We start from the raw sequence: 27943 nt of genomic DNA on the forward strand, positions 1-27943 counted from the left end.
TCGCGGCTGCTGGATGGACGGAAGCCGGAGGGGGGCGCCACTGGCACTTCGCACTTGCACGCGCAGACGACCGAAGCCGGGGAGCGGCGTTGCTGCGGGACCTCTGGCTGCCCCGGCCCCTCAACCAGGGGAGCGCCTCGAGAGGTAAGGCGCGCTCCTGGCCGGCTCCTGCAGCTCGCTCTGAATTCCACCTGGTCACGCCAGGGCTAAGTTCAGAGCCCGCGGAACTTCCCAGCCCGGCGTCAGCGACGGGCAGCGACCCGCAAAACAGCACCCGGTGCTGTGCTTGATAGTTTGCTTGCTTTTAGCAGATGCCTACTACTTGTGATAGGCAGCCGCATGCAAAAATGAATCTATGGAAACAGTTGCCAGGGTCGGCGATCGACGGCTTCCGGAAGTTCTTTGACCCTTTGGTAACAATGGAGCGACTGGACCAATACGGCCCTCCTTCCGGTTTCGTTTGCGCTCACCGAGTTCTTTTTTCCCACGTTTGCCTTTGACCCCGGAAGTGAGGTCTTCCGCGTTCCTCCCTCTCCCAAGATGGCAACAGCCGAAGACGAGTTACTGCTACCGCGGCTCCCCGAGCTGTTCGAAACCAGCAAGCAGCTTCTAGACGAAGTGGAAGTAGCGACTGAACCCACCGGTTCCCGCATAATCCAGGATAAGGTGTTCAAGGGACTAGACCTTCTTAAGAAGGCTGCCGAAATGTTATCGCAGCTCGACTTGTTCAGGTATGGGGGACAGGGTAATAACGTCTGAGAACGGAGGTAATAATGGTTACCAAGGGTGGAGCCATTGAGCCTGGGTGGAGGAGACCCTTTAAAAGGCCTAGGAACCATTCCTACCTCCCACTGCGATCTTATGTAGATCGTTTATTTTCCACCTGACTTCGAGATAGTTCATATCCCACGACTCTGCTCCCTAGGTTGGCTGTTTGCATAAGCATTGGGTGTGAGTGGTCAGCTACTTTAATTCCTCCTGCCTTCTCCCGCCACACACCCACCGCAGCCCTCTCCTCCCCCTGGAAGCAAAGGCTACAGTGTGAATGCCCGTCCAGGCTTCACAGCCTCCTCTTTGCTCTTTCCAGCCGAAATGAAGATTTGGAAGAGATTGCTTCCACTGACCTGAAGTACCTGATGGTGCCAGCATTTCAAGGAGCGCTCACCATGAAACAAGTCAACCCCAGCAAGCGTCTAGATCATTTGGAGTGGGCTCGAGAACACTTTTTAAACTACCTAACTCAGTGCCAGTACTATCGTGTGGCAGAGTTTGAGCTGCCCAAAACCAAGAACAACTCAACTGATAATAACACTGCTAGTTCCTCCATGGCCTATCCTAGCCTCGTTGCTATGGCATCTCAAAGACAGGCTAAAATAGAGAGGTGGGTCAATAGCTGTACCTTGAGGACTGCCCAGTGGCAGTGCTTTGGGGGTGGTGCATGTTTTGGGGGTGGTGAGGGTGAGTGGTATCTGTCACTCTTGGTTCATATTGAGCATTAGGCCCTGGTGAGAGTCAACCCTCCTGAGTATTTCAAGACCCCTCTGCTTTTGATAAGATGGTCATACCTAACCATCAAGCCCCTGCTACCTTGTGGTTCCCAGCAGTAGAATCTAGTTTAGCATAGCATCTCCCAGTCTTTTCCCACATCACAGCAGAACATTATTCATATGTACAATGGGGTAGATCTCTCTGAAAGGCACAGCGTCTTGTAGCAATAATCCACTGATGATCCACTGAGTGAGAAGTTCTCAAAGAGTAATGGATCAGGTGTGTAACATCCTCAGCTGATCTTAATCCTAGCACAGCTTTGTTGTGTAACCTTGAACAAGTTGCTTACTCGCAGTTTTAAAAAACATTTAATGAGTGCTCAGTGTCTAGGAGCTACTCCAGGCACTGGAGCTAGAAACTGAGTGTGGGTGTTTGTATGAGTATGGGTGGTCTCCACCTATAGTCTGGTGAGGAAAAGCAAAGTAGCCATAAAAAATGATATGATAGATAAATGCACAGGTACTGTGAGAGCAGACAGGAGGGGCACCTAACCAAAGAGAGAGTAGGAGAGAGGAGAAGGCTTCCTGGAGGAGGTAACTCCTGTGATGAATTGTTTAAGGATGAATAGGAATGTCATCTAGAGGACGAGGAGAGAAGTGCATTAGCCAGCAGAGGTAATAGCGTTAATAAAGCTACAGAGACCTTAAAGATATTAAGATTACAGTGCTAGGGTGGGGTGTGTGGATAGGGAACAACTGTAAGCAATTAGATAATGCTAGAACATGTAGGCAGGTGGAGAAATGGAAGGAACGATGCTGAAGAACGTTGTGGGGTCCAGACCAAAGAGAGCTTGGGGTGTGAGGAAGGTGAAGGAACAGCCCTGCTGCTAAGAACTTGGGGAGGGATTGAATCCCAGTTCCACCATTTAATCACTCTCACTTTGAGTAAGTTGCTTAATCTCTTGGTGCCTTAATTTCCCCAGCTGTAAAATTGGATAATAATGGATCTTTCTTCATAAACTGGTTTTGAAGATTAAAGGATTAATACATTAAAAGCACTTAGCACAGTGGCGGATGCAGTAAGTACTCAAAGTTGGCTATTGTTATATCTTTGTAGCTGAGAACAGATTGTGGAGTCAGAGACCTGGGTTTGAGCCCCAGCTTCACTTACAAGCCATTGTAATTTGGGTGACATATTTAACCTTTCTGAGCCTCAGGATTCCTCATGTGTGAAATTATGTGCAAGTAATAAGGGTACCTGTCTTGTAGGATTAAGAAAAATAAGATAGACCACACAAAAACAGCATAGTATCTGGCACGTAGTTAATATTCTGTAGATGTCACTTACTAGTAGGCCATCCTAAAGAACCTAAATTTTGGTTGGTGACTGGGATCCACTAGAGGTTTTTGGGGTTTTTAAAAGAGTAGCATGGTCATGTTTGCATTTTTTTTAATTTTTATTTATGATAGTCACACATACACACACACAGAGAGAGAGAGAGAGAGAGAGGCAGAGAGAGAAGCCGGCTCCATGCACCGGGAGCCCGACGTGGGATTCGATCCCGGGTCTCCAGGAATCGCGCCCTGGGCCAAAGGCAGGTGCCAAACCGCTGCGCCACCCAGGGATCCCCTCATGTTTGCATTTTTAAAAAATTATTTATTTATTTATTCGTGAGCGATAGAGAGGGAGAGACACAGGCAGAGGGAGAAGCAGGCTCCATGCAGGGAGTCCGACGTGGGGACTCGATCCTGGGTGTCCAGGATCACACCCCTAACTGCAGGCGGCGCTAAACTGCTGCACCACCAGGGCTGCCCTGCATTTTTATTTTTATTTTAAGATTTTACTTATCTGAAAGAGAGCACACATGAGCAGGGGGTAGGGGCAGAGGGAGAAGCAGACTCCCCACTGAGCAGGGAACCCAATGTGGGGCTCCATCCCAGGACCCTGAGATCATGACGTGAGCCGGAGGCAGACACTTAACTGACTGAGCCACCCAGGTGCCCCTCATATTTGCATTTTAACTAGCACACACCGGCAGCAGTTAGGAAGCAGTGTAGCAGAGTTAGGTCACAAGTGATGAGGCATCACCACAGCAATGGCAAAAGAGATGAGAGGGATATATTTATTTACAAGGGCCGACCCTTCAGAAAATCTGCTGATCAGTTGGTTCTGGAAGGTGGGGTATGGAAGCAACAAGGGATGTTTGTCATAGGTGGATGGCTTGCAGAACTCCTTAAGATGGGGAATAGAGGAGGAAGAACACATCAGGGGATAGGAGAATGTATGAATTCAGTATTGAGCCATGTTGCATTTAAGGTGTTCTAGGAGTCATCCAGGTAGAGGTATCCAGTAGTGTGTAGCTCACAGGAGAGGTCTGGGCTAAAGAGCTGAAAATTGATTCATTCATTTGGCAAATATGTATTGGCCTTTTTTTTGTGCCAGAAACTATTCTAAGTAATGGAGAACCAGATGATATCCATGCCCTCGTGAAGCTTTTATTTTGGTGGAGGAGACAGACAATAAGCTAGTAAATCATGTAATTTTGGGTGATATGGTCTATAAAGAATAAGAAAGTATGGTTCAGGGTTATTTTGTGACAGTGAATAATTTTTGAGAGAGTAGGATAGACTGCTAGGAACTGGAATTCAGCATCCTGTCTTTTGTCAGAAGATGAGGGCAACCCATTGGCATATAACAGAAAGTTTCAAACAGTGAGTTTGGTATCCAAATAATTATAGTACATCCAAAAAAGGCCTGTAAATGCTATAGAGATATACAGGGTGGTAGAGAAAGACCAGGAAGTAAGCACATCTGGTTGGAGGGATGAGGATGAGGTTTCAGTATGTAATACATTTGAGATGAGCCTTGAATTGTGCTTGAAAACAGAAATTACAGATTTTCCTGAATATAAAAGTAATAATACTCATTGTGGAAAGTTGGAAAAATAATATTTTTAAAATTAAAAAGGGCTTAATCCTAGCATTCAGAGATCTTTGTTAACTTTCCAGATATTTTAGTTAATAAATTTGGAGTAATACTGTATATATAGTTTTTTTTATCCTTTTCAAGCCTAACATTGTATTGTGAGCATTTCCTCATGCCTTTTGAAACCATGGTATTTAATGGTTCCATCCCATAGTTGTACCATAGTTATTTAATCTTTTAACATCAAATACTTAGACTATATACAGGTTCGGGGTTTTTTTGTTTTTGCTCTTCTAAGTAGTAGTATGAACAGACATCTTTAACTGCATCTGTCACTGTTTTCTTAGGCTAGATCTCCAGAAGGACCAGTAATTAGATCAAAGCATTTGAATATTTTAAGACTGTTGATATAACAATAACAAAGTCTTAGAATATGTCCCTTTGCACTGGTCTTAGATGTTAACACTTAGAAAATCCAATTGGGAAAACCAAATAAGGTATGTCATTGTTTTTATTTGCATTTCTTTGGCTAGGAAGCTTTGTCTTTGAACATTTTTTTAAATGTCTGCCGGACAAAATAATAGTGTTACCTTTATGCTAATGGATCCCACATTTAAATCACTAGCTCAGACCTTTCCTGACCTTCAGACTGCTACTTCCAACACCCTACATGGATGTTTCACAGACATCTCAAACTTAACATGACCTAAATTGAACCCTTAGTTATTTAACCCCTGATGTGCCCCCACACCGTGGTCTTCACCATCTTAGTGAGTGGCACTACAATTTGCCTAGGTGTTTAAATAGTTTTTTTTTTAATTTTTATTTATTTATGATAGTCACAGAGACAGAGAGAGGCAGAGACACAGGCAGAGGGAGAAGCAGGCTCCATGCACCGGGAGCCCGACGTGGGATTCGATCCCGGGTCTCCAGGATCGCGCCCCGGGCCAAAGGCAAGCGCCAAACCACTGCGCCACCCAGGGATCCCTGCCTAGGTGTTTAAGCCAGAAGCTAGGAGTTAGCCTCAGTTCTTCCCTTCTGATTCTCCACATCAGTCCACCAGCAAGGCCTGCCAATTCTAGCTACAAGATGAATCTTAGGTCCTGTTTCTTTGGATCTCCACTGTCATACCTCAGCGTAGGCTGCTGGCACTTCACCTGGAATAGCTAAAACACTAACTGCAAGGACCTGCGCAATCTGGTACCTGCTTCTCTTCAGTCTTCCCTCGTTCACTAGACTCCAACCATAATTGCCCTCTTTTAGTTCTTTGCACAGACCCGGTTCCTCCCCTCTATAGTCTTTGTACATGTTCTCTTTGCATGAAATGCTCTTCATTTTTCCGTCTTGCTGGGCTTTGTCTTTGAACTCTAGTAGAATGTATACTCCTTGAGGGCTGGAGCTGTTTCTTTGTTTACCGTGGTATGCCTAGCACAGGGCCTAGCATATGCTTAAGAAACATGTATTGTTGACAAGCAGGAGGAACAACATGAGCAAAAGCCCACAGCAGGGTAGTTTGCGGTGTATACAGGGAACACAGAATAGTTCAGCAGAAGCTAAGACTGCTGTGGTCGGAGGTCTGTGGAAAGAAGTGATGTGTATAGAATCCTGAAAGGGAAGGGAGAGGCAGAAAGACAAATTAACATGTTATAATAGTACTTCAGCTGGAAAGAAGAGAGGAAAATGAAGTGACAGCTGTCAAAAGTATTATTTTGCAAGAAGCGTTTATATGATTAGAAAACACATTGTTGAGATCCTTGTTTATTTTCTATAAGTCCTCCCCCATGCCATGACTGTACATACTGATATCATCCTACATAAAACATACCTAAATGGTATAGCATATCCTCTCTCAAAACTCCTTTCTTCACATACCCTCTCTCTACTCTGATTCTCATTTATGAGAGTGTGAGTCTGGTTGATAAACTGCACCTCTGTTCTTGTGACAGAAATAAAGAAGTAGAAGTTGGGTAAGTAATGAGTCTAGTGTTTGACCTAACTGAACTTCGATTCTGAAGTGACAACTGGGTAGCCATGTCCATAGGCAGGTGGAAATGTAACTAAAACTTAGGAGGCTGGTGACTAGTGTGAAAAAATTTAGGAGCTTTGGTGGATATGGATAGTTTACCAGGGAAAAACATGTAGAGAGAAGAAAAGCCTAGCATAAAATCTTGGGGCAAGTTAAGGGAGAAGAAAGAGGAATCAGAGGTAAAATACCCAGCAAGATATAGATAGAAGTGCTTATAGAAGCCTGGGGAAGAGAGAGAGCAAATGTTACGTACTCTGAAACTTCTCCCTGTCAAGCCCCCTCCCAGATACTGTAGCACATCATTTGTGTTACTTATCACAGTGTAACTATCATTCTCTAGATTTGAAACTCCTAAAGGTCAGAGACTTCCACTCACTGCATCTTTAGTACCCTAATTGTATCATTGTATCCTAGGGGCCCAACCCAATAAGTAGGTACTTGAAGTATCTTGAGAGAGCGGTTGGAGTGGTCATCAGAAAAATGGAAGCAGTATGGTGTTACACATAAAGCCTGAACTTTGGAGTCAGATGGACCTGGAGTGGCCAATGCAGTTTCCTCCACTTAATAGATGGGGCATCATCTAGCCCCTGCTGGCCTCCTTTTTCCTGTCCTCTAACGGCATCTGTATTCTCTCGTTGCTAATGAAGTACTTTTGTGTGTATTGTTCCATTTGATCCTCTTAACCCCAGGAAGCAGATCTTGTTACCTCCATTTTAGAGCTAAGGAAATGGGATAAGAGAATTTACTTGTCCATAGATAACACACCTCCTAAGTGTCCAGGCTAGGATTTAAACTCAGGTCTTCAAATTCCCAGTTCGCTCCACTATAGCACAGAAAAGAGAAGAGTGGTCATTTGAAAGGAGAGAACTTAGATTGAGGGAAGATGTTCTCTAGGATAGGGAAGGGCACCAGTAGAGTGAAAAAAAATTGCTGATGACAGGATGATTGTTAGACTGAGGCCTGGGAAAATCTGGGTAGGGAACAGGATTGATAGCAAAAGTGGAATGGTAAAGACATCACCCTGGTAAAAACAACGTTAGCTCCTTAAAAGTGAGGAAAGATGAAAGTACAGAGATTTTAAGGTCAAGAGGGAAATTGAATTCTACATTGGCTGGCTATCTGGTGACTGATGGTGGCATGGAGTCCACAAATGATGAACAAGAGGGTAGTTGAGCAAGGGTGACCACTCAGGCAAAGTTCGATCATCTGAATTTGTTGTTGATTCATGTGACACAAGTCTATAATTTGTTAGCTCTCTACAGCAGCCTGAGAACAGCAAAAGGGAATGGGGAGAGTTGTCCAGAGTCAGAAGGGTGATGGGCATTCTAAGGCGGTAGGCAGTGTTTCCATGTAATGGCTCACCATGGGAAATCTAGAACCGTGATAAAAGGTCTAGGACAGTGGTTTTCAATCTGTTTCTTGGAGCTCTAAGAATCCACCACACAGTGCCTGGGCATGAGTAGGGGGTATGTTAGGAACCGTCCTCTGATTAACTAAAGTGGATTTTTATCTGCTACTTACTGGATTTCCAAATAAGCTCTCATAAGAAGAAAGGGTTCTTTTGCTAGGACAAAAAGGTTTAAAAAACACTGCCCTAAAAAAAGCAGGAGTGGAGGAGCTAAAGTTTCAAAGATGACAGGAGAGAAGTCACAGAAGGAAGGAAATGAAGAAGCCTTTGAGTGCAGTTAGACTGCGAGCTTGCAGAGAATGGAAAAGGAAGCACACGAACCTTATTCAGAGGATCAATAGACTGACCCAGAATTTACTCTGGATTATATACATTCTAAGGCTCTGGTAGGTTTTTTCCTGTTGTAGGTACATCCAAGAAAGAGGGTGGGGGTAGGAGTGGGACCAGAATTAAACGTTCTCAAGTAATATCTGTAATAGCATTCATGAATAGTTTACCTTTGTGGTATTTTGCTCAGAGGCTACTGATGATGATGCTGTGTGACAGTTATTTGAAACATTATATAAATTACTCCACCTGTTGGATAAAAGGAGCAAAAGAACCTAAAAAGTCTACATAATAAAAGAATGTCTCCAGAGCAGTGGTTCTTGACTTTACACGGGTCATGGACCTTGTTGATAATCTGATGAAAACTAAAGACCTCTTCCAGGCCAAAAAAAAGTAAAATTCTGCATAAAATTCCGGGGAATTCATGACCCATCTCCCCCTAAACTATATCCATGCACCTCAGGTTAAGAACTCTAGATTTGGGTGAACACCTGCAGAGGAGCATCTGATTCTGGAGATATAGAGTGGGGTTCCAGTCATAGATATATCAAAAGACTTTTCTTGGAAATCATGGAACTTTTCCTTGACTTCTCTCGCCTTTGCCCTCTCCCTCTCTCCCTCAAGCCCTTACACCCAGTAAATCTTTTATATTTTAAATACATGCAGATCTCCCCACCTCCATATTTCAAGTCAGTGTCTTATCTAGATTGTAGCACTGTATCAGTTGATTTCCGTGCTTCCATCCTTGCCTCTCCCCTCCTCCTCCCATAGTCTGCATTCCACACAACAGCCAGAGTGGCCCATATAAAAAAAGTTTTCATGTCACTCTATTCATGTCATGTATTCTATTCAAAAGCCTCCAGTGGCTTTCCTGTCTCAAAATATCATGGTATTTGATATTTGGGGTCTTACAGCCTACAGGGTTCTACAAGTTGTAGCCCTGGCGCTCTCACTTCATTTTACTATCATTCTTCTTCACTCTATGCCAGCCACACTGGCCTACTTTCTATTTCTCAAACACTTCAAACCAAGCTTTCTTCCACTCCAGGATCATCATATTTGTTACCTCATAGAACCTCTTGCAAATATTGGCATGGCTTGTTTCCTTATTGAAGTCTTTGCTCCAATGTCACCTCCTCCTGATCACCTTGTATATAATAGCACTTCTACTTTTGTACCATCATTCTGTCCACTTTACTTGGCTTTTTGCTTCTTCGTGGCACTTACCACCACCCAACTCATCATCTCTGTTCTTTTGTCTGCTTCCACTAGAACGAGAGCTTCAGGAGAGCAAGGACTTTCTTGTATCCACTGTTGTGTGTCCAGCACTGAGAATAGTGCCTGCCACACAATAGGTACTCAGTAAATACTTTCCAAATGAATGATAGATGACGTATTAGAATACATCCTGAAAAAGGCAGGCAGGATGGCTTTGAGTCTTTAAGTTATAGTAACATGAGTCAAGGGGCAGCTCAGTCAGTAGAGCCTCTGTCTCTTGATCGCAGGGTTATGCATTTAAGTCCCATATTGGGTGTAAAGTTTACTTTAAAAATGTGATTGTATAGACAAAAAGCACTGAGTATAGCACCTTGTACTTGAGAAAAATAAAAGAGAGTGTTTCCTTGGTTCAAACAATATGATGCTCTTAGTAGAAGGATGAGCCAGAAGAGCTAAGATTATTTTGCCCTGAAGAAAAAATGACCAATTTTTTTAGGCTATTTCCCAAGGAATTCCTGTGTCAGTGGCAGGTAAACAACCCCTAAGAATATGTGACTCTTTAAAGTGGCAGGTCCCAAATGGACATTGTGTGATACTAAGTATCCACCTTAGTAAGGATTAATGTAATAAAATTACTGAGGGACTTCCATCTCTAAAGATGAGGAGAGAGGGGTTGCTCAGATCAGGTTACTTCTGTATTTTTCTGGCTTTAGAATTTATTTCTCAGCCCCTACTGATCCCTACCTTGTCTTGGCAATCTTGAAGACTTGCAGCCTTGGTGGTGAATTCTGGGGTATTTTTGCCAAAGTGGACACCGGCTTACTTACTGCCTGGTCACTTGCAAAGGTAAACTCTTAATGTGGCCTTCTTTGAAGGAATACCTCTTTATTTTTAAGTTCATGGGTAATGCTTTTCTGTGGAACAGATACAAGCAGAAGAAGGAGGTGGAGCATAGGTTGTCTGCACTGAAATCTGCTGTGGAAAGTGGTCAAGCAGATGATGAGCGTGTTCGTGAATATTACCTTCTTCACCTTCGAAGGTGGATTGGTATCAGCTTAGAAGAGATTGAGAGCATTGACCAGGAGATAAAGATCCTGAGAGAAAAAGACTCCTCAAAAGAGGTAAGCCTGGTCACTGCTTAAATAGCTCAAAAAGCTACTATCAGAGATTTGAACGTCCTACAGGAGAGTAATCAAAATAAAATCCTTTTAAGTCTCCATAAAATCATTGTTCTTGTTAAGATTAGTGGAGGAAGGCTGAAGGTTCATCAGGGTAGCCTTCTCTCTAGCTTACAGTAGCGCTCCCCAGTGCTTTCTCACCTGTAACACACTTCTAGCCATGTATAATTTTGTGACATGCCACAGGGAAGGAGACTTCTCAGAAGTAAAAATTGGTTTTGGCTGGGGGTGCCTGGGTGGCTCAGTCAGTTAAGAGCCTGCCTTCGGCTCAGGTCATGATCCCAGGGTCCTGGGACCAAGCCTTGTGGCAGGCTCCCTGCTCAGTGGGGTGCCTGCTTCTACCTCTGCCTCTCCCCCCCACCCCCAGCTCGTGGTCTCTTTCGCTCTCCCTGTCAAATAAATCAAACCTTTAAAAAATTGGTTTTGGCTGTGGGAAGTAATAATTGTTGAAGGAATGCACAGGAACGTGAGCCTTTAAAATTTGTCCTTGACTATGATAAAGGAGAAGAGGAATGGGATAGGAATGGAGAAGAAGAGTGACACTGGAGGAGAGTGAGAAAACAGTAGAAAGAAGATAAAAGGAAAGATTGAGTATTTAGGTTGGGGGAGGAATCAGAATTTAATCTTACACAATGATGCACTCTCACATTCTTAGATCCTCCAAGTATGAGACACAGAAGTACTTTCCCATGCACAAAATGTTAGATATACTGACAGATAAAATCTGGTGAGACACAGCTTTGGCTGTCTTTGAAAATCATCATCCTGTTTTGGAGTTGCTGCTTCAGAAGTTTAGGCTCTGCTGCCACTTATTTTTTGGTGCAAGATTCAAACATGGATTGAGTTGAATTTATCAGCTCACCACAGGCATTTATTTAAGACCTCAGAGAAGCTTTTCTCCTTTTTCTTTTCATTTTACTTATTTATTTGAGAGCGCACATGCAAACACGAGCAGGGAGAGGGGAAAGGGAGAAGTAGACTCCCCGCCGAACAGGGAACCCAATTCAGGGCTCGATCCTGGGACCTCAGGCTCATGACCTGAGCCAAAGGCAGATGCCTCACTGACTGAGCCACCCAGGTACCCCAGACAAACCTCTTCCTAATTTGATCCATACTAATTAAGCCCAGGAACTCAGGCCTTTTGGTAATATCAACTTTGTTCCTCATGTTAATGAGGATCAAAGAACAAACCATTCTAAGGCCATAAGGCCCCAGAGCATATCTGGATGAATGGCTTTCAGGCATTTTGAGGCTGGACTCTTCTGGGTCTTCTCCTGTCCCGTTTGTTGTTGTTGTTGTTGTTGTTGTTTAATGCTCTCTTATTTGGTTTTGGGATTGGCTCTGGAAAGTGACGAACCTAGAACCAAGTAAGCACCTTTACTTTGACCATACTTTGTTTGGGTATGCCCCTGGATAGCCAAGGTTCCTTCACACATTTCCGTATGCCGTGATATGAACACTACTTAGCCCATTCTTTCCTTCTTGCATTTAGGAATACCCTCTTCTAAAAACCTAGGGGTTCATGACAATCAATTGCATAGTTACATCAGAAGGGGTTTTAGAAGGGTCTTAATAATTCAGCTTTAGCACTGAAGGCCTGGCTGTTCAGGAAAGGGACTTCAAATTCAGCTCAAGGGATTTAGCTGGACCGTGGAAAAAGCCTTTGGAATCTCCTTCTTTGGAGGGGAATGTTTTAAAACCGAGCAATCATTTTACCTTTCATGAGATGATTTCTGGGAGAGCTTTCTCCTCCCTTTTCAGCAGTATACTCAGACCTCCTTAGGAGAGATGAGCAGCCTCCACCAATAGTATTCAATTGCTGTCTCTGAGAGAATGATAAATAAGGAGTGGGCAAAGTTTGTATCCAGGGCTTGTCAAGCACCTGAAGACTTAAGAGCCTGCATAGTGGGGTAGTCAAAATGGCAAATGCACTTCTGATAACTTAATTTCCTTTCCAGGAATCAACTTCTTACTCATCTCATCAGGACCGGCCTCCAATGAAACCCTTCGTTCTCACTCGGAATGTGGCCCAAGCCAAGTAGGTAGTACTAAAAAGTGGGTTGCCTTTGTAGGTCCCTGCTTTTATGGCTCAGTTACAGTGCATGAGTAACAGACAATGGGCATTGTAAAAAGGCCATACCCTCACCTGTGGTGGTTTTTCTTTCATCAAAAGGGTATTTTTTTTTAATACTTTATACATTTGTCTTTTTTTTATATGTCTTCATCAGACATTTCCCTCACAAACTCAAGCCTAAAAATAGGCTCAAAAGAAAACCAACAAAAATAAATCATAAAGAGGAAGGAAATCTAATGGAGAATTACATACTTCAATTGTTTCTCATTACTGCCTTCAGCTACAATTCTCAAAAGGACAGATTTGCCTGTTTAGGATTTAATTCTGAGCTCTTGAGATGCTTTTCTGTTGGGTGGCAGGAAAGGCTCCTTCCTCTGTACCTTTTAGACCCACTAACTATAAATACCCCTTCCGCATTGTCATCACTGCTTTGTGTGGGACATTGGCCTCTGGGATTGCTTTCTGGGCAATGATCCTGAGCTATTTATTTTCTCATGAAAGCTCTTGACTTTAATGTACCTTCCTGGATGCCTCTTTTTACGTATCCTCACAGGAGTTTACAAAACTCAGAAGATAGCTGGACAAGGGAACAAGGATGAAACAGACACAGGTTTTGTCACTAAAGAAAAGAGGCTAAAAAAAATTAAAAATAAAAAAAATAAAAGAGGCTTTTTAATAGTGCTATTAATGTTTGGTTTTCTAAATGTAATGTGATTCTTGCAGAGTATTTGGAGCAGGTTATCCAAGTCTGGCATCTATGACGGTGAATGACTGGTACGATCAGCATCAGAAATATGGAGTATTACCAGATCAGGGCGTAGCCAAGACAACACCAGGTATGAAGGGGTAGAAGGAAAGTAATTATACTATTGGTTCCTTACTCCCTAGCAATTAAATTCAGACCAAGTATTCTTGCCCCTTTGGAGCAGAAATCTGGACAAAGATTCTAGGCAGTGGTTTGTTGTTTTTTTTTTTTTTTCATTTATTTTTAAGATAAATAGCAGATGATTCTGGGAGGATGGGGATGCAGCAGCTGCATGATTTTGGAATCCTTTCAGATGTGGCATTAAAAACAGACTCAGCAGCTAGATAGCAAAAGCAAAAATCCATGGACAGCAGTTCCACTTCTGGTAATGGCAGAGTAGGTTGTATCAGGCCAGTCCCTCCTACTGGTAACAATTACAAACTGAAGATAATAAAACAGCTATCCAAAGGAACTAGAGAGGAACACCTGGGTCGCTTAGTGGTTGAGCATCTGCCTTTGGCTCAGGGCATGATCCCAGTTTGGGGATTGAGTCCCACCCTCATCAGGCTCCCTGTGAGGAACCTGCTTCTCCCTCTGTCTATGTCTCTGCCTCTCTCTGTGTCTCTCATGAATGAATGAATGAACAAACGAACTAGAGAATGACCAAGAGCAGACACAGACTGGAGGGTAGTCAACACTTAGAAGAAGGGAATGGTTGGAATTTCTCAAGGGCAGGGACTTTGATTTAACTGTATTCCTGGTGCCCAACTTGGTAATTAGATCATGGTACATACTTGGAGGCATCTTTGGAAGGGAAAGGTGGAGAGGGTGGCCATTATAAAGATGGAAGCAATAGGAGGGTGGCCTCCTATGTTAAAAAAAAAAAGCATGGACAGACCTGAGGTAACCAATTAATAGGTAGGACATCATCTAGTCCCCCCTGAGCCTCTGTTTCCTTATCTTGTGTATTATTTCATTTGATCCTCTTAACAACCCTATGAAGCAAACATTCTTATCCCCATATTAGGATGAGGAAATGGTGTCTGAGAACTGACTTACACAAAGTCTACATAGCTAGAAAGTGGCCACGCTAGGAGTTGAATTAAGGTCTTAAAATTCCCAATTCCAGGGCTATTTCCACTGTAGCACAGAGAGGAGTGGTCATTTGAAAGGGTTTCTCCCCCATTGGCAGTCTGCAATTGTGGTGATGTGGGGGTAGGTGACACTTGGATAGAAATGTACACTGTTACTGATTGAGAAATGAGTTCGGGGTGACTTTGGCAACTGAAAAATGAGACAGTGTTCCATAAAAGGAAAAACCACAAAGGAGGAGCCTTCATTCTCTATATACACCTTTCCTAAATCTCAGGCTGACATCTAAGCTATGTATGCCTGAGATAGACTCGAAGTGTCCTAGATAGGGCTAAAATAGCCGAATGGAGGATTCAGCTGCTGCCCAATGCAGAGGAAAGAGAATTTGGAGTTTTGGTTCTAGACAAATGAATTACCTGCTAAAATGAAAACTCAGGGATGCCTGGGTGGCTCAGTGGTTGAGCATCTGACTTTGGCTCAGGCCCTGATCCCAAGGTGTTAGGATCAAGTCCAGCATTGGGCTCCCTATAGGGATCCTGCTTCTCCCTCTGCCTATGTCTCTGCCTCTCTCTGTGTTTCTCATGAATAAATAAACAAACCTTAAAAAAATAAACATCAGTACACTATAGAGGAATGAAACAGTTCAGAATGTCTGCAACATAACATTCACAAAGTCTAGGATTTCATCCTAACTACTCTATATATGGGGGAAAGAAAAATAGGAAAATGTGACTTATACTCAAGAGGAAAAGCAGTCAATGGAGACCAATCCCAGATGACACATATGCTGAAATTCACAGAGAAGGACTTTAAAGCAACTTATTTGCATGCTCAAGAGCAGAGGGGAAAATATGCTTGTTATGAATGAAAAAATAAGAAATCTCAGCAGGTAATGTCTAATATAATTTTATATTTATAAACATACCTGCTACCCAGAGGCAAGTATTATTTTAGTCCATATGAACTATTGACCCTTTCTGAGATTACAGCATACACATTCTTAAATCATTGTGGGTAGACTTTCAAGTACCTTGTTTCTGGACATGTAACATGTTTATAAACCTCTTAATTTTTAGCAACAGTTAGACAATACCTCCTATTAAAAACACTTCACAAGTTCTATGTAGTAGTGTCAGCCATTGCTGGCATTCTGTCACTAGAGAATACAGCAATATCTGGTATGTTGCAGGCTTTCAAGATAGTCTGAACTTGAAAAAGTTGGCCCATTAGTCGTATCTGTTGGATGTAAATTTGCCTCCTTATTCACTTTGAGTCAAGAATTAAAACTGTGAACCTCACTTTCTCTTATTGGTGGGTAATAACTAAAAATAAAGATTCTATTTTCATGCACAAAAGAAGAAAAAAGGGAAAAAATAGCAAAGTAGGAACTATACACCAAAAATTCTGAAACTGAAAAATACAGTATCTCAAGTTTGGAAACCATTAGATGAGGTTAACTGCAAATTGGCAGTGACAGAAGAAGGTATCATTTAACTCGAAGATAGATGAGTACAAATTAGCCTGAGAAACAAAAACAATTGGAAAAAAGTAAACAGAGCCTCTGTGACCTGTGGAACAAGGTAAAAAGGTCTATCGTATGTATGCACAATTAAAATACTAGTAGAAAAGGGGAGAGAGAAGGGGCCAGAAAAAAAAATTGAAGAAACTATGGCTGAAATGTTCCCTAAATCAGTGAAACACAAATATACAGCTTCAGAAATCTAATCAAGCCCCAAGCAAGTTAAATAGAAGGAAAACCACATATAGGCACATCATAGACTGTTGAAAACCAAAGGAAAAGAGAAAATCTTTTTTTTTTTAATTTTTATTTATTTATGATAGTCACAGAGAGAGAGAGAGAGGCAGAGACACAGGCAGAGGGAGAAGCAGGCTCCATGCACCGGGAGCCCGATGTGGGACTCGATCCCGGGTCTCCAGGATCGCGCCCTGGGCCAAAGGCAGGCGCCAAACCGCTGCGCCACCCAGGGATCCCAGGAAAAGAGAAAATCTTAAAAGCATCTAGGAATAAAGTACACATTACATTTAGAAAAACAATGGTAGGAGTTGTTCTGACTTACCATTAGAAACAGTGGGAGCCAGAGACAGTGGAACAAACACCTAAATAAGTGTTGGGGGTGGGGAAGACCTGTCACCCCAGAATTTTATACCCAGTGGAAATACCAATAAAAACAAAGTCATAATGAGGACATTTTAGATAAAGCAGAAGGAAGTCTTCACCCTGAAACTGGCATTACGAGAATTCTGAAGGAAGTTCTTTAGGCCGAAGGGAACAATGCCAGATGGAAACCTGGATAATCCAGAAATGAGGAGCAGCAGAAATGGTGATTACATGGGTAAATACAAAAGACTATCTCCCTCCCACCTTTTCAAAACTACATAAGGCTTCTTAAGGCAAAAATTATAATATTGTCCAGTGGAGATTATAATATATGTAGATGTAATACATGATAGCTATAGCAAAAAAGACTAGATGGAACCATTTTTGTGAGATTATTTTGTTTTATATAAAGTAGTGCATAATATCTATTGCTTTGTAACAAATTACTCCAAAATTTAGCAACTTAAAATAATAAACATTTATTGTCTCACATATTTTCTGGGGGCAAGGAATCCAGGATCAACTTAACTGGGTGATTCTGAGTAGGGGCAGCAGTCTTCTGAAAGCTGGAGGATCTGCTTCCAGCTCATTGGCTCATTCATGTGGCTATTGACAGGAGGCCTCTCCTTGTGGGTCTCTCCATGGGACTGCACACAGCTAGGAGCTTCCTTTCACCCAAGTGAATGATTGGAGTGAGAATGATCAGCATAGAAGCCTTGGTTATCTTTTAGAACCTAACATTGGAAATGACATACCGTGACTTCTGCCATATTCTATTGGTCATGTGGTGTGGGAGGGGGGACTCTGTAAAAGCATGAATACCAGGAGGCTGAGATAGTTGGGGTCCATCTTTGAGGCTGCCTCCCACATGGTTCAAAATTAATTCTAAGTAGACTGGAAAGTTAGGAGGGAATATTGTATTACTTAGAGCAACCACTTAAAAAATAATGCATCAAGGGGCACCTGGGTGGCTCGGTTGAGCATCCAACTCTTGATTTCAGCTCAGGTCATGATTTCCAGGTCATTAGATCAAGGCCTGCATTGGGCTCACACTCATCATGAAGTCTGCTGGGGATACACTCTCGCTCTCTCGCTCTCTCTCTCTCTCTCTCCCCCCCTCCCCCTCCCACCCTCCCTCCCCCCACTCTCCCCTCTCTCCTTCCCCCCCCAACTCACTCTCCCTCTCCAAAACAAATTATATAAATAAATAAAATCTTTTAAAAATGTATCAAGAGAATGAGAAGACAAGCCACAGGCTAGCAGAAAATATTTGCAAAGAACACATCTGATAAATGACTCTTACCCAAAACATACAAAGAATTCTTAAAACTCAACTTAAGGAAACAAGTACCCCTCAATTGAAAGATAGGCAGAAGACCTGAATGGACACCTCACCAAAGAAGATATATAGAGGGCAAATAAGCATATGGAAAAGAAGCCCAACATCATATGTCATATAAGAATGGCCGGAATCCAACACCGACAATACCAGATGCTGGCACATATATTGAGCAGCAGGGACTCACACTCCCTGCTGATCGGGATGCCAGGTGGTACAGCCACACTGGAAGACAGTTTCTTACAAAGCTAAACATACACTTACCATAAGATCCATCAGTCCTGCTCCTTGACATTTACCCAAATAAGCTGAAAACTGAGTGTACAAAAACCTGCACACAAGTGGTTATGGTAGCTTTATTCATAATTGCCAAAACTTGGAAGCAACCAAGATGTCCTCAGTAGGTTGAATGGATAAAGCATGGTACATCCGGACCATAGTATAGTATTCATTGCTTTTATTAAAAAGGGGGGGACTATCAAGCCACAAAAAGACACAGGAAAGCCTTAAATACATATTACTAAGTGAAAGAAGCTGGTCCGGGAAGGGTACATGCTCCATGATTACAACTATAGGACTTTCTGGAAACCACAAAACTGGAGAGACCATAAACAGATCAATGATTGCCAGAGGTTGGAGAAGGGGCAAATAGGTGGAGCACGGAGGATTTTTAGGGCAATGAAACTCTTCTGTATGAGAGCATAATAGTGGATACATGTCATTATGTACATTTTTCCAAACCCATAGAATGTACAATACCAAGAACCCTGTTGTAAACTGGACTTTGGACAATACTGATGTGTCAGTTTGTTGATTGTAAGAAATGTACTACTCTGGTACAAGATGTTTATAGTGGGGGAAGCTATGCATCTGTGGGGGCAGGGAGTGTATGGCAGCACTGCGTAATTTCCATTCAGTTTTACTGTGAACCTAAAACCATTTGAAAAAATAGTCTATTTTTAAAACTAATGCAAAGAGACAAAGCTATAGTCAATAGTGAAAATAAGAAGAAAGCAACCAAGAATGATGAGGCAAAAAAAAAAAAAAAAAACAGATAAAGTGAACAGAAAACCAATAGCAAAATGGTAGATCCTATTCCAATCATAACGGTAATTATCCTAAATGTAAGAGGAATAAACCTTCAAATTAGAAGTCAGAGATTGATTTCAGACTCCGCTGTATGCTGTCTACAAGAGATGCATTTTAAATATAAAAGCACAGATTGGTTGAAAGTAAAAAGATGAAAAAGGATATACCATGCTGACAGTAAGCATAAGAAAGCTGTAGTAGCTATAGTAACATCAGATAAAATAGACTTCAAGACAGAAGGTGTTACTGGATATAAACAAGGGCATTTCATACCAACAAAAGGAGCAGTTTATCTGGAAGACTTAGCAGTGATAAACATGTCTGTATCTATTAACAAGCTTTAAATTACATGAATTAAAAACTGACGGACTTAAATGAAGAAACAGACAAATCTACAAGCACAGTTGGAAAGTTTGATACTTCTCTTTCACTAAGAAAGCATTACTAGACAGAAAATCAGTAAGGGTATGGATTATCTGGACAATACTAGCTAACGGCCACCTTAACCTCTTTTACAGTTATAGAACAGTGTATCCAACAACCGGAAATTATACCTTTTTTCAAATGCACATGGCACATTCACCAAGAGAGATGATATTCTGAGCCATCAAATAAGTCTCAATAAGTTTGCAAGATTGAAATCATGCTAAATATGTTTTCTGGCCACAATGGAGTTAAATTAGCAATCAACAACATACCTAGGAAGTCTTCAAATATTTTTAAATTAAACAACATGCTTATAAGTAACTCATGGGTCAAAAAAGAAATCACAAAATGAGAAAATATTTTTAACTGAATGACAAAATATATTAAAATTTGTGGCATACAACTAAAGCCGTGCTGACAGGGAAATGTATAATTTCCAATACTTATATGTATAATATTCAATACTTCTATTAGGAAGAAGAGAAAGGTAAAATTAATTACCTAAGATTCTATTTTAAGAAGTTGGGGGAAACAAAATAAACCCAAAGTAAATTGAATAAAGGAAGCAATAAAGATGTAGAGAATCCTGGGGTGGTGGTGGTGGTGATGCACAAAAGTTGCACATATGTGCAGGAGGTACCCTCCTGACCTGGTAGTTTCATTCCTAGGTTTATACCTAAGAGTAATGAGACCATTTGTCCACAGAAGGCTTATAGAAGAATGTCCAAAGCAGCATTATCTGTAATAACCCAAGCTGGACGCTACTCAGATGCCTATATAGGATAGAATAGATAAAGTAGTTTTGGTGTGTTCACAGAATAAAATACTACTTAGCAGTAAGGTTGAACTACCTCTAGTTCTTGAGCTATCAGTGGCAAAGATAGAATTTTGCAAACCTAATTATGAGTGAGAAAAGCCAGACACAACAGAACATGCACTATACGATTTCATTCATAGGAAGTGCCCAAACAGGTGAAACTTGTATATGCTGGTATAGTGGGACGCCTGTGTGGCTCAGCGGTTGAGCATCTGCCTTTGGCTCAGGGCGTGATCCCTGAGTCTGAGGATCGAGTCCTACATCAGGCTCCCTGCATGGGGCCTGCTTCTCCCTCTGCCTCTCACTCTGTGTCTTTCATGAATAAATAATTTTTTTAAAAAAAGGCCAGTATAGTGTTCACCTTTAGTGGGGGATCACCTTTAGTGGGGGATCATGAATGGAATTGGACTTGAAGGGGACTTCTTTGGAGTTAGTGTTTTGCATCTGATTTGAGTGCTGATTACATGGATGTGTTCAGATGTGGAAATTCATTGAGCTGTGCCACATTTATGTATACGTTTACATATATGTTTCAGTAATAACACAAAAGAAAAAAATCGGCAACATTTTTCAACAAACTAGGTGATATAACAAATAAGATTAACAAATAAGATATAACAAATAAGATTAACAAATAAGAGCAAGTCACTCATAACCACAAGATCAACGAGTGATTGGCATCTGTGTAGGAGAAAGCAGAAAGTGTTGACAGATCATCTGAGAGAACTGACAAACAGCAGAATTCCAAAACAGCAAACAGGTATTCCCTTAAAAGTGTGGCAGTACCAATTTAAGGACAGCAGTTGAAATGGGAGGGGTTTTGCCCTCCAACAAAAACTGAGTTCAGGGAACCTTGTGGTCAGAGTCTGAAAGAGATGGATAAGTCTAATCTTTAAAGAACTCTTGAAAAGGACCCACCAGATCTTGCTTCCAGGACAGGGTCCCACACTGAGGAGAATATGCTGAGAATGGAATTGAAATTGAGTAGAACAGGGACCATAAAGAAGAAGGAAAGAGAAGATTCAAATAAAAGTGGGAGAGAGGACCAGAGCCAAGAACTCCAATGAAGCAAGTCATCATATTTCTTTAACAGACATAAAAGCAGCAGAAAGGGGAGCCTCTTTGAAGTTTGAAGAGCCACCTGAACCATACTTTCTAAAAGTTCAGGAAAACCTGTGCGCAAGAATGAACAACAGATGGCAGTGAATGTTGCACATCTCTGAATATACTAAACCACTGAACTGTACACTTTAAATGGGTGGATTTTATGGTATGTGAAATATATCTCAAGCTGTGAAAAAATTTAAAATTATCAAGGTTACATCCCACACAAAATTATTGGAAAGGGGAGAATCAAAAACTTTCCAGAAAGTTACACTCAAAAACCAATAAATCTAAAATATATATACTGTTTTTAAAAATTTGATGAAGTTAAAAAAATTAAAAATAAAATTTGATGAAGTTAATATGTTCATTGCTAAAAAATATATAGTTCACAATTAGTTGGAAGGCATTAAGAAAACTGTTTAAGACATGGACAAACAATATAAAGCAGGATTCATAAAACAGAAATGTGGTGACAACTTGTGAGAAATAAGAATTATTTCAGAAGTAAAAACTAAACCAGAAGAAAACAAGAATTGGTGAACAAAAGAAAAAGCCTTGCTAAGGTAAAAAAGGAAACTTTTTTTGTTTTTTAAATTTTTTAAAAGATTTTGTTTATTCATGAGAGACACAGAGAGGGAGGCAGAGACATAGGCTGAGGGAGAAGCAGGCTCCCTGTAGGGAGCCCAATGCAGTACTCGATCCTCGGACCCTGGTATCACACTTAAAAAAAAAAATGTTTTTAAAGGAAACTTTTAAATAAAAAACACAACTCGAGAAAAAGTGTCAAGTACTAAAAGATAGCAAAGAATATCTGATTTACAGATAACAGGATTATCTGCAGAAGAAAACCAAAGCAAGGAAAAAGAATAAATGCTAAAAGCTAGTGTTAAGGAAACTTTCCTGGAATTAAAAAAAATTTACTTTGATAAAGCACACCATGTACCTGAGACCAACCACAAGACACATTGTAATAAAATTACTAGACTTTAAAGAAGTGGGAAAAAAATACTTTGACATGTCGGCAAAAACAGTAGATGATTTATAAAGGAAAGAAAATTCTACATCACCCTCCAACTTTTGTAACATTAATGCTTTGTGCCAAAATAAAATGGAGAGTAACATATTTAAGATACTCGGGGAGGAATGTGAGCCAAGAATATTCTATCCGGTAAAACGAGCTGTTAAGTATAAAGGGTACAGACATTTATCAACATACAGGAGCTCAGGAAATATTGTTCCCACAATCCCCTCCTAAGGAATTTGCTAGAGAATGAGCTTCAGACAACCAAAATGATAAGAAGGACATCAACTGGTGGTGAGCACTATAGTCACTTGTAGAACTAAAACTAAGTGGGATAAAAAGGGAGAGAGCAGAGTATGTAATGTTTATATGCCTTGGTGCTCAGATACTGGAGATACAGTACAACTATTTTTGAAAATGGCAAATTGGGGAAAGCGTATGTAAGGAAAAAAAACTGATCTCAGTCATTATATTGGTGGAATTGTTAGTGTTATTCCAAGGCTGTGTGTAATGTGAGATAATATACGTAATTATTACTCTAATCCTATCCTCTGTCTTTGAGAAGTAAGACTTAGTGTGGAAAAATACAGATGTAATTTCAAAAACGTTTAAGTTAGAAATAAACCTGTAGTGCTGAATAGGAACTCAAGAGAAATTTTATTTACTTATTTATTTATTTGTTTATTTATTTATTTATTTAGAGAAATTTTATTGAAAAGTAAACGCACACACAGCTTGTGGTCTTGAAAGACCATTCCCATTAAAAGAAACCAGGATGCCTTAAAGAAATAGCTAATTCCAAGTCTGGGGCAGGAAATGGACAAGATGAACTAGGAACATCTTGTTACAGAGACAGGGAAGACGTTTTCAAAGCTAACTAGGGTCATATCAATAGGACTCAGAAGCTAATTTGAAAATGTCTCCACTGGCCAGAGACATTGTGGCTTCTAAAAAAGGGTTATAGGCAATAGCAGTGAGCACAGCCAGAGGCTACATCTGGGTTTCTAATATCATTCCCCCCCCAAAAAAGAAAAACAAAAAAGGCCACTTAGGGAAATGGCTTTTAGGCTGGGGCAGAGAGTATACAAGATGAGCCTAAAGCATCTTTTGTACTAGAAAATAAAGAAGCACTCAATAAATAAATAATCTTATAAAGGATGCCTGGGTGGCTCAGTGGTTGAGCGTCTGCCTTCTGCTCAGGGAGTAATCCCGGGACCCTGGGATCAAGTCCCTCATCGAGCTCCCCGCAGGGAGCCTGCTTCTCTCTCTGCCTGTGTCTGTGTGTGTCTCATGAATCAATAAATTAAACCTTTAAAAAAAACCCACAATTTAAGTATGTTAATGAGACACAGGCCAGCTGAAAGAATTCTTGCTGGCCAAAACTGGAAGAATTTCAAAAGGAAAATAACAGTATTGGATTACAATACAAAAAAATCAAACATCCGTGGGTCTATAGTGAAAGAGATAAATGATCAAATAAATACATGGACGAGGAGAGACAAAGCTCCTCTACAGAAAAATTTCTCAATAATTTGTGACTATACTCTTGACTCAAGGACTTGGAGCATAACTCCTCACCCTTCAAGTGTGGGCTGTTCAGTGACTTCTAAAGACAACAGTATGGAAGTGGAAGGGGGCAGGGGGAGTAACATCACCATTGGGAACCTTAAAAACACTATCTTAGATGATCTAGGTTAACATCAACATTGAGAAGTGATGTTGACGGTATGTTGCCTCGATTGGATGTTATGAGAAGGGCACTTCAGCCTTTGTGATAACTCTTCCAAAACCCATAACCCTGGTCTAATTTTGAGAGAACATCAGGCAACCCTAAATTGAGGGATATTCTATAAAAATACCTGATCAGTACTCACCCAAACTGCCCAGGTCCTCAAAAACAAGGAATATCTGAGAAATTGTCACAGCCAAGAGGAGACTAAAGAGATAAGGAGACAGGGCACCAGATATAATGTGGCATTCTGGATGGGATCCTGGAGCCAAAAAGGACGTTAGGTAAAATCTCAAGGAAAAAGTAGTAGAAGATGCTCACAATAGGTGAAACCGGATACAGATAGAAGGGAAATTCATACTATTCAATTTTTCTATAAATTTAAAACTGTTCTAAAATGTAAAAGCTTATTTACATATTTTTTTAGAAATCCTTGTGGTTGGTTAAAACTCATCAGATACATTTAAATCCATAAGTCCTATTTAAAAACAAAAATTGTTCAGTTTCAGAGAACAAGGAACCCATTAATTACCTTAGTAAGTGGTAAATAAAGTGAAAGAATCAAGCATTGATCTTGTATTTTTCCCCCTGGGTAACTACATAGGAGTGGTTGAGGGGAAGCTTCTCTTTAGAAAAGCATTCTAGTCAATAAAAAATAAATGTTAAAATAAGGAGTATCAACATTTTGAAACCCCCAGAAAATCCGTGAATCCAGCCATCAAGCATTAAAAGCTGCTAACAACACCTGGGACACAGATGTTACTCATACACCTGACGAGGGAGCACAGCACCAGCTAGAGTCATGCCAAAGGGATCAGCCCTGAGTCAGATCAGGCCTCTGTATCCACTTGCCAGTCTGCAGAAATACAGAAGATCCTATTGAAACAGCAGCATGACTATGCAGTCAGCAAGATCCAGATTTGGGGAAACTCTACATGTCAAATGCTCTAATTCCTTCAATAGAGAACTTGGAAGAAAGGGATGGAATTGAAGCCTGTAGGTTAAGAAGATACTAAAATATTTTTAAATGAGGAAGACTAGCCTTAAAAACAGTATGCTAGGGACACCTGAGTGTCTCAGCAGTTGAGTGCCTGCCTTCAGCTCAGGGCATGATCCTGGAGTTCCAAGATCACGTCCCACATCGGGCTCCCTCTGCCTTCTGTGTCTCATGAATAAATAAAATCCTGGGCAGCCCTGGTGGCTCAGCAGTTTAGCGCCACCTTCGGTCCGGGGCATGATCCCAGAGACCCGGGATCGAGTCCCACGTCTGGCTTCCTGCATGGAGCCTGTTTCTCCCCCTGCTTGTGTCTCTGACTCTCTCTCTCTCTCTCTCTCTCTCTCTCTCTCAATAAAATCTTTTTAAAAAATAAATAAAAATAAAAACTTTATGCTAAGTGAAAGAAGTCAGACCCAAAGACCATATATTGTTTGATGCCATTAATAGGAAATTTCCAGAACTGGCACATCTTTGAGAGACAGAAGGTAGCTTGCTGGCAGCCAGGGGCTAGGGGGATGGAAGGAATGGGAATCAGCAGTATGTGGGCACAAGGATGTGTCTTTGGGGTAATGGAAATTGTTTTTCATTGGTGATGGTTTCACAACTCTATTAAAAATCAAGTAAAAAAAGGTATAAATGGACATCTCTGGCATCTAGGGATGTGCACTTGGGTCATAAAGCTACAATAAACTTCAGGAAGTTACTACTATAAAAGTTGGCATAATGGTTGCCTTTTGGGAGGGGAAGGGAGGAGTTCTGATTTGGAAAATGTTTGGAGAAGCTTTTGGTATAGGTACAGAAGCTCTATTTCTTGGCCCAAATGGAGACTACAGACATCTAGCCTCCTCATAAAAACTTACATATATTTTTGTGTGATTCCCAGTATCTTTTATTTTACCATAAATGTTTTTAAAAAAAAGGTTAGTAAGCTGTTGGAAGAGCTCAGATCCTGTGCATTTCATTTTTCTTTATCATAGTAATGAGATTTTTTTTATGTAAATGCCTTTATTTGAACTAATGCATTGCTACCAGATTACATCACTTTTTAGAGTTAGCGTAACATTATGATCTCAGAAAGTACAGCAAACAGCTTGACAAAGCAAGAGTACATTAAGTCTTACATATGTATTTTTATTTTTTAGTGACCTCATCTCCTTGTTTTAGGTGTAAAATTAGAAAATTTATGGTAGGCTTAGCATGCTTGGCCTACGTATCCTGTCCACGTTGTGAGTACACTCTCCTCAAAAGTGTCATATTCAACAGCATTTTCAATCTAAAGAGAGAGTTTGATGATGCAGGTTTTAAAACAAATAAGCATATATTGAACCAAGTCTTTTAAGACAAAATATGTCAACTGTTTACAGCTTGGGTGTGAGAGGGCTGATGCAAAATCAAGGAACACTTTTCCTCTACCTATAATGTATGGTTTTTATGTACTTGAAGACCCCTTAAAAAAAGTAGCAAAATCAGCACTCTTATTTAATGTAATCAAAATATCCTTAAATGTACAAAAAGATCATGTAGAAAGAATACTGTAAAAAGATACATTCAGGGTAGCCAGGAAAATGCTCCTTTACCTTGCAAAGGGAAATACAAAATTAATGCAGAAGAGGGATGTAGCAGTTGTTTTAATTTCTTTTGGGTGTACATGGCATAACAAGTGCCATTTGGACTTCAGACCCTGTTCTAAACCAGTGTCAAATAGCACAGATATTCTTTTCTGGTAGGTTCAACTGCCCTGTGTTTTACAGTTTGACACACACACACAGAAGTGAATAACTAATAAAGGAACTGGATGGAGGAGAAAAGTCACCTGCAGTCCCTCCTTCCTGACATACCACAAATCATTAAATATTTCTTTACTTGAGCCTTTTTGGCCTGATGTAGGTTCTGTTGGGCAGTTGGTGTTTTTGGTGTGTGTGTGTACACGCACATACAAGAGTTGGTATTTGGCCTTTTTAGGGGGAAATCTTTCCCCAAATAGAATTCATTCTGCAAATTCAACTTTTATGTTCTTGCCTTCTTGTGAAAATCACTCAGAGCATCGTTTCTTAACTATTATTTAACACATCAGGTATTAAACAATGTAAGTATTCTCCATGACTCTTTGGGCCCCCGGGGTAGGTAGCTACCTGTCTTCCTTGTTCTCCTTTTTCACAGCTCTGTTCAGAATGGAGCTGAGGCCCCTGACAGTCCTTCCATTTCTCACCCTTGCTTTCTCATTTTTCCACTGTGGCAGAGCTCAAAAGAGGTACCCAGCAACAGGAAGATCAGGAACAAAAGGAGGACGAGGATGATGAGCAAATGCTCCACAGAGCTCGGGAGTGGGATGACTGGAAGGACACCCATCCTCGTGGCTACGGCAACCGACAGAACATGGGCTAGTCTTCCCACAACAAGACGGGACTACAGGGGCTCACATCTTCCCTGCCAAGGAAGGCTGTGCAGTCTTCCCTGGGCTCCTGCTTCAGCTGTGTACAATGAGGGCAAAGATGCTTAATCTTGCTTTGCGTTCAATAAAGTGTCAAGCAATTAAGTGTGTATTTGTACCCTAGGTGATGAGCCAGCAATCTTGTTTTGGTATTCTCCTCCTCATCATGGCATATTCCAATTTCTTAAGTGGAAAGAAAAAAGTACTGAGAAGTGGCTCTGTATAATCAATGGCTGTATGAATTATCTTAAAAATATAATAAAAGTCCCTTCTATTACATGACCCTGTGCAGAAATTTGGGTATCAGCTGCTTTGTTTTTGAGGGGGAGGGGGTCAGCTGTGGGTCCCCTCAAGCTTACAGGGACATCCCTGTCATCTCTCTTTGAT

At 41.1% G+C, this 27943-nt stretch overlaps 1 protein-coding gene across 1 annotated transcript; it reads left to right on the plus strand.

Annotated features, from left to right (window-relative positions):
* The first annotated feature begins 29 nt into the window (after positions 1 to 29).
* Positions 30 to 27838, plus strand: IGBP1 (immunoglobulin binding protein 1). Its single transcript, XM_041741789.1, has 6 exons — positions 30 to 731; positions 1088 to 1381; positions 10318 to 10513; positions 12529 to 12608; positions 13368 to 13480; positions 27365 to 27838. The coding sequence occupies exons 1-6, from the start codon at positions 541 to 543 to the stop codon at positions 27508 to 27510; spliced, it is 1020 nt and encodes a 339-aa protein (XP_041597723.1). The 5' UTR covers positions 30 to 540; the 3' UTR covers positions 27511 to 27838.
* Positions 27839 to 27943: the final 105 nt, after the last annotated feature.

The sequence above is a fragment of the Vulpes lagopus genome, chromosome X (genome assembly GCF_018345385.1).
Source record: "Vulpes lagopus strain Blue_001 chromosome X, ASM1834538v1, whole genome shotgun sequence".
NCBI classification, from domain to species: domain Eukaryota; kingdom Metazoa; phylum Chordata; class Mammalia; order Carnivora; family Canidae; genus Vulpes; species Vulpes lagopus.

What these genes read in the sequence shown, in the direction of transcription:
- IGBP1 (XM_041741789.1), top strand. Translation starts at nt 541, where the DNA reads ATGGCAACAGCCGAAGACGAGTTACTGCTACCGCGGCTCCCCGAGCTG. An exon ending in TCGCAGCTCGACTTGTTCAG is followed by an intron (nt 732 to 1,087) that starts GTATGGGGGACA and finishes TGCTCTTTCCAG; the next exon opens with CCGAAATGAAGATTTGGAAG. An exon ending in CGGAATGTGGCCCAAGCCAA is followed by an intron (nt 12,609 to 13,367) that starts GTAGGTAGTACT and finishes TGATTCTTGCAG; the next exon opens with AGTATTTGGAGCAGGTTATC.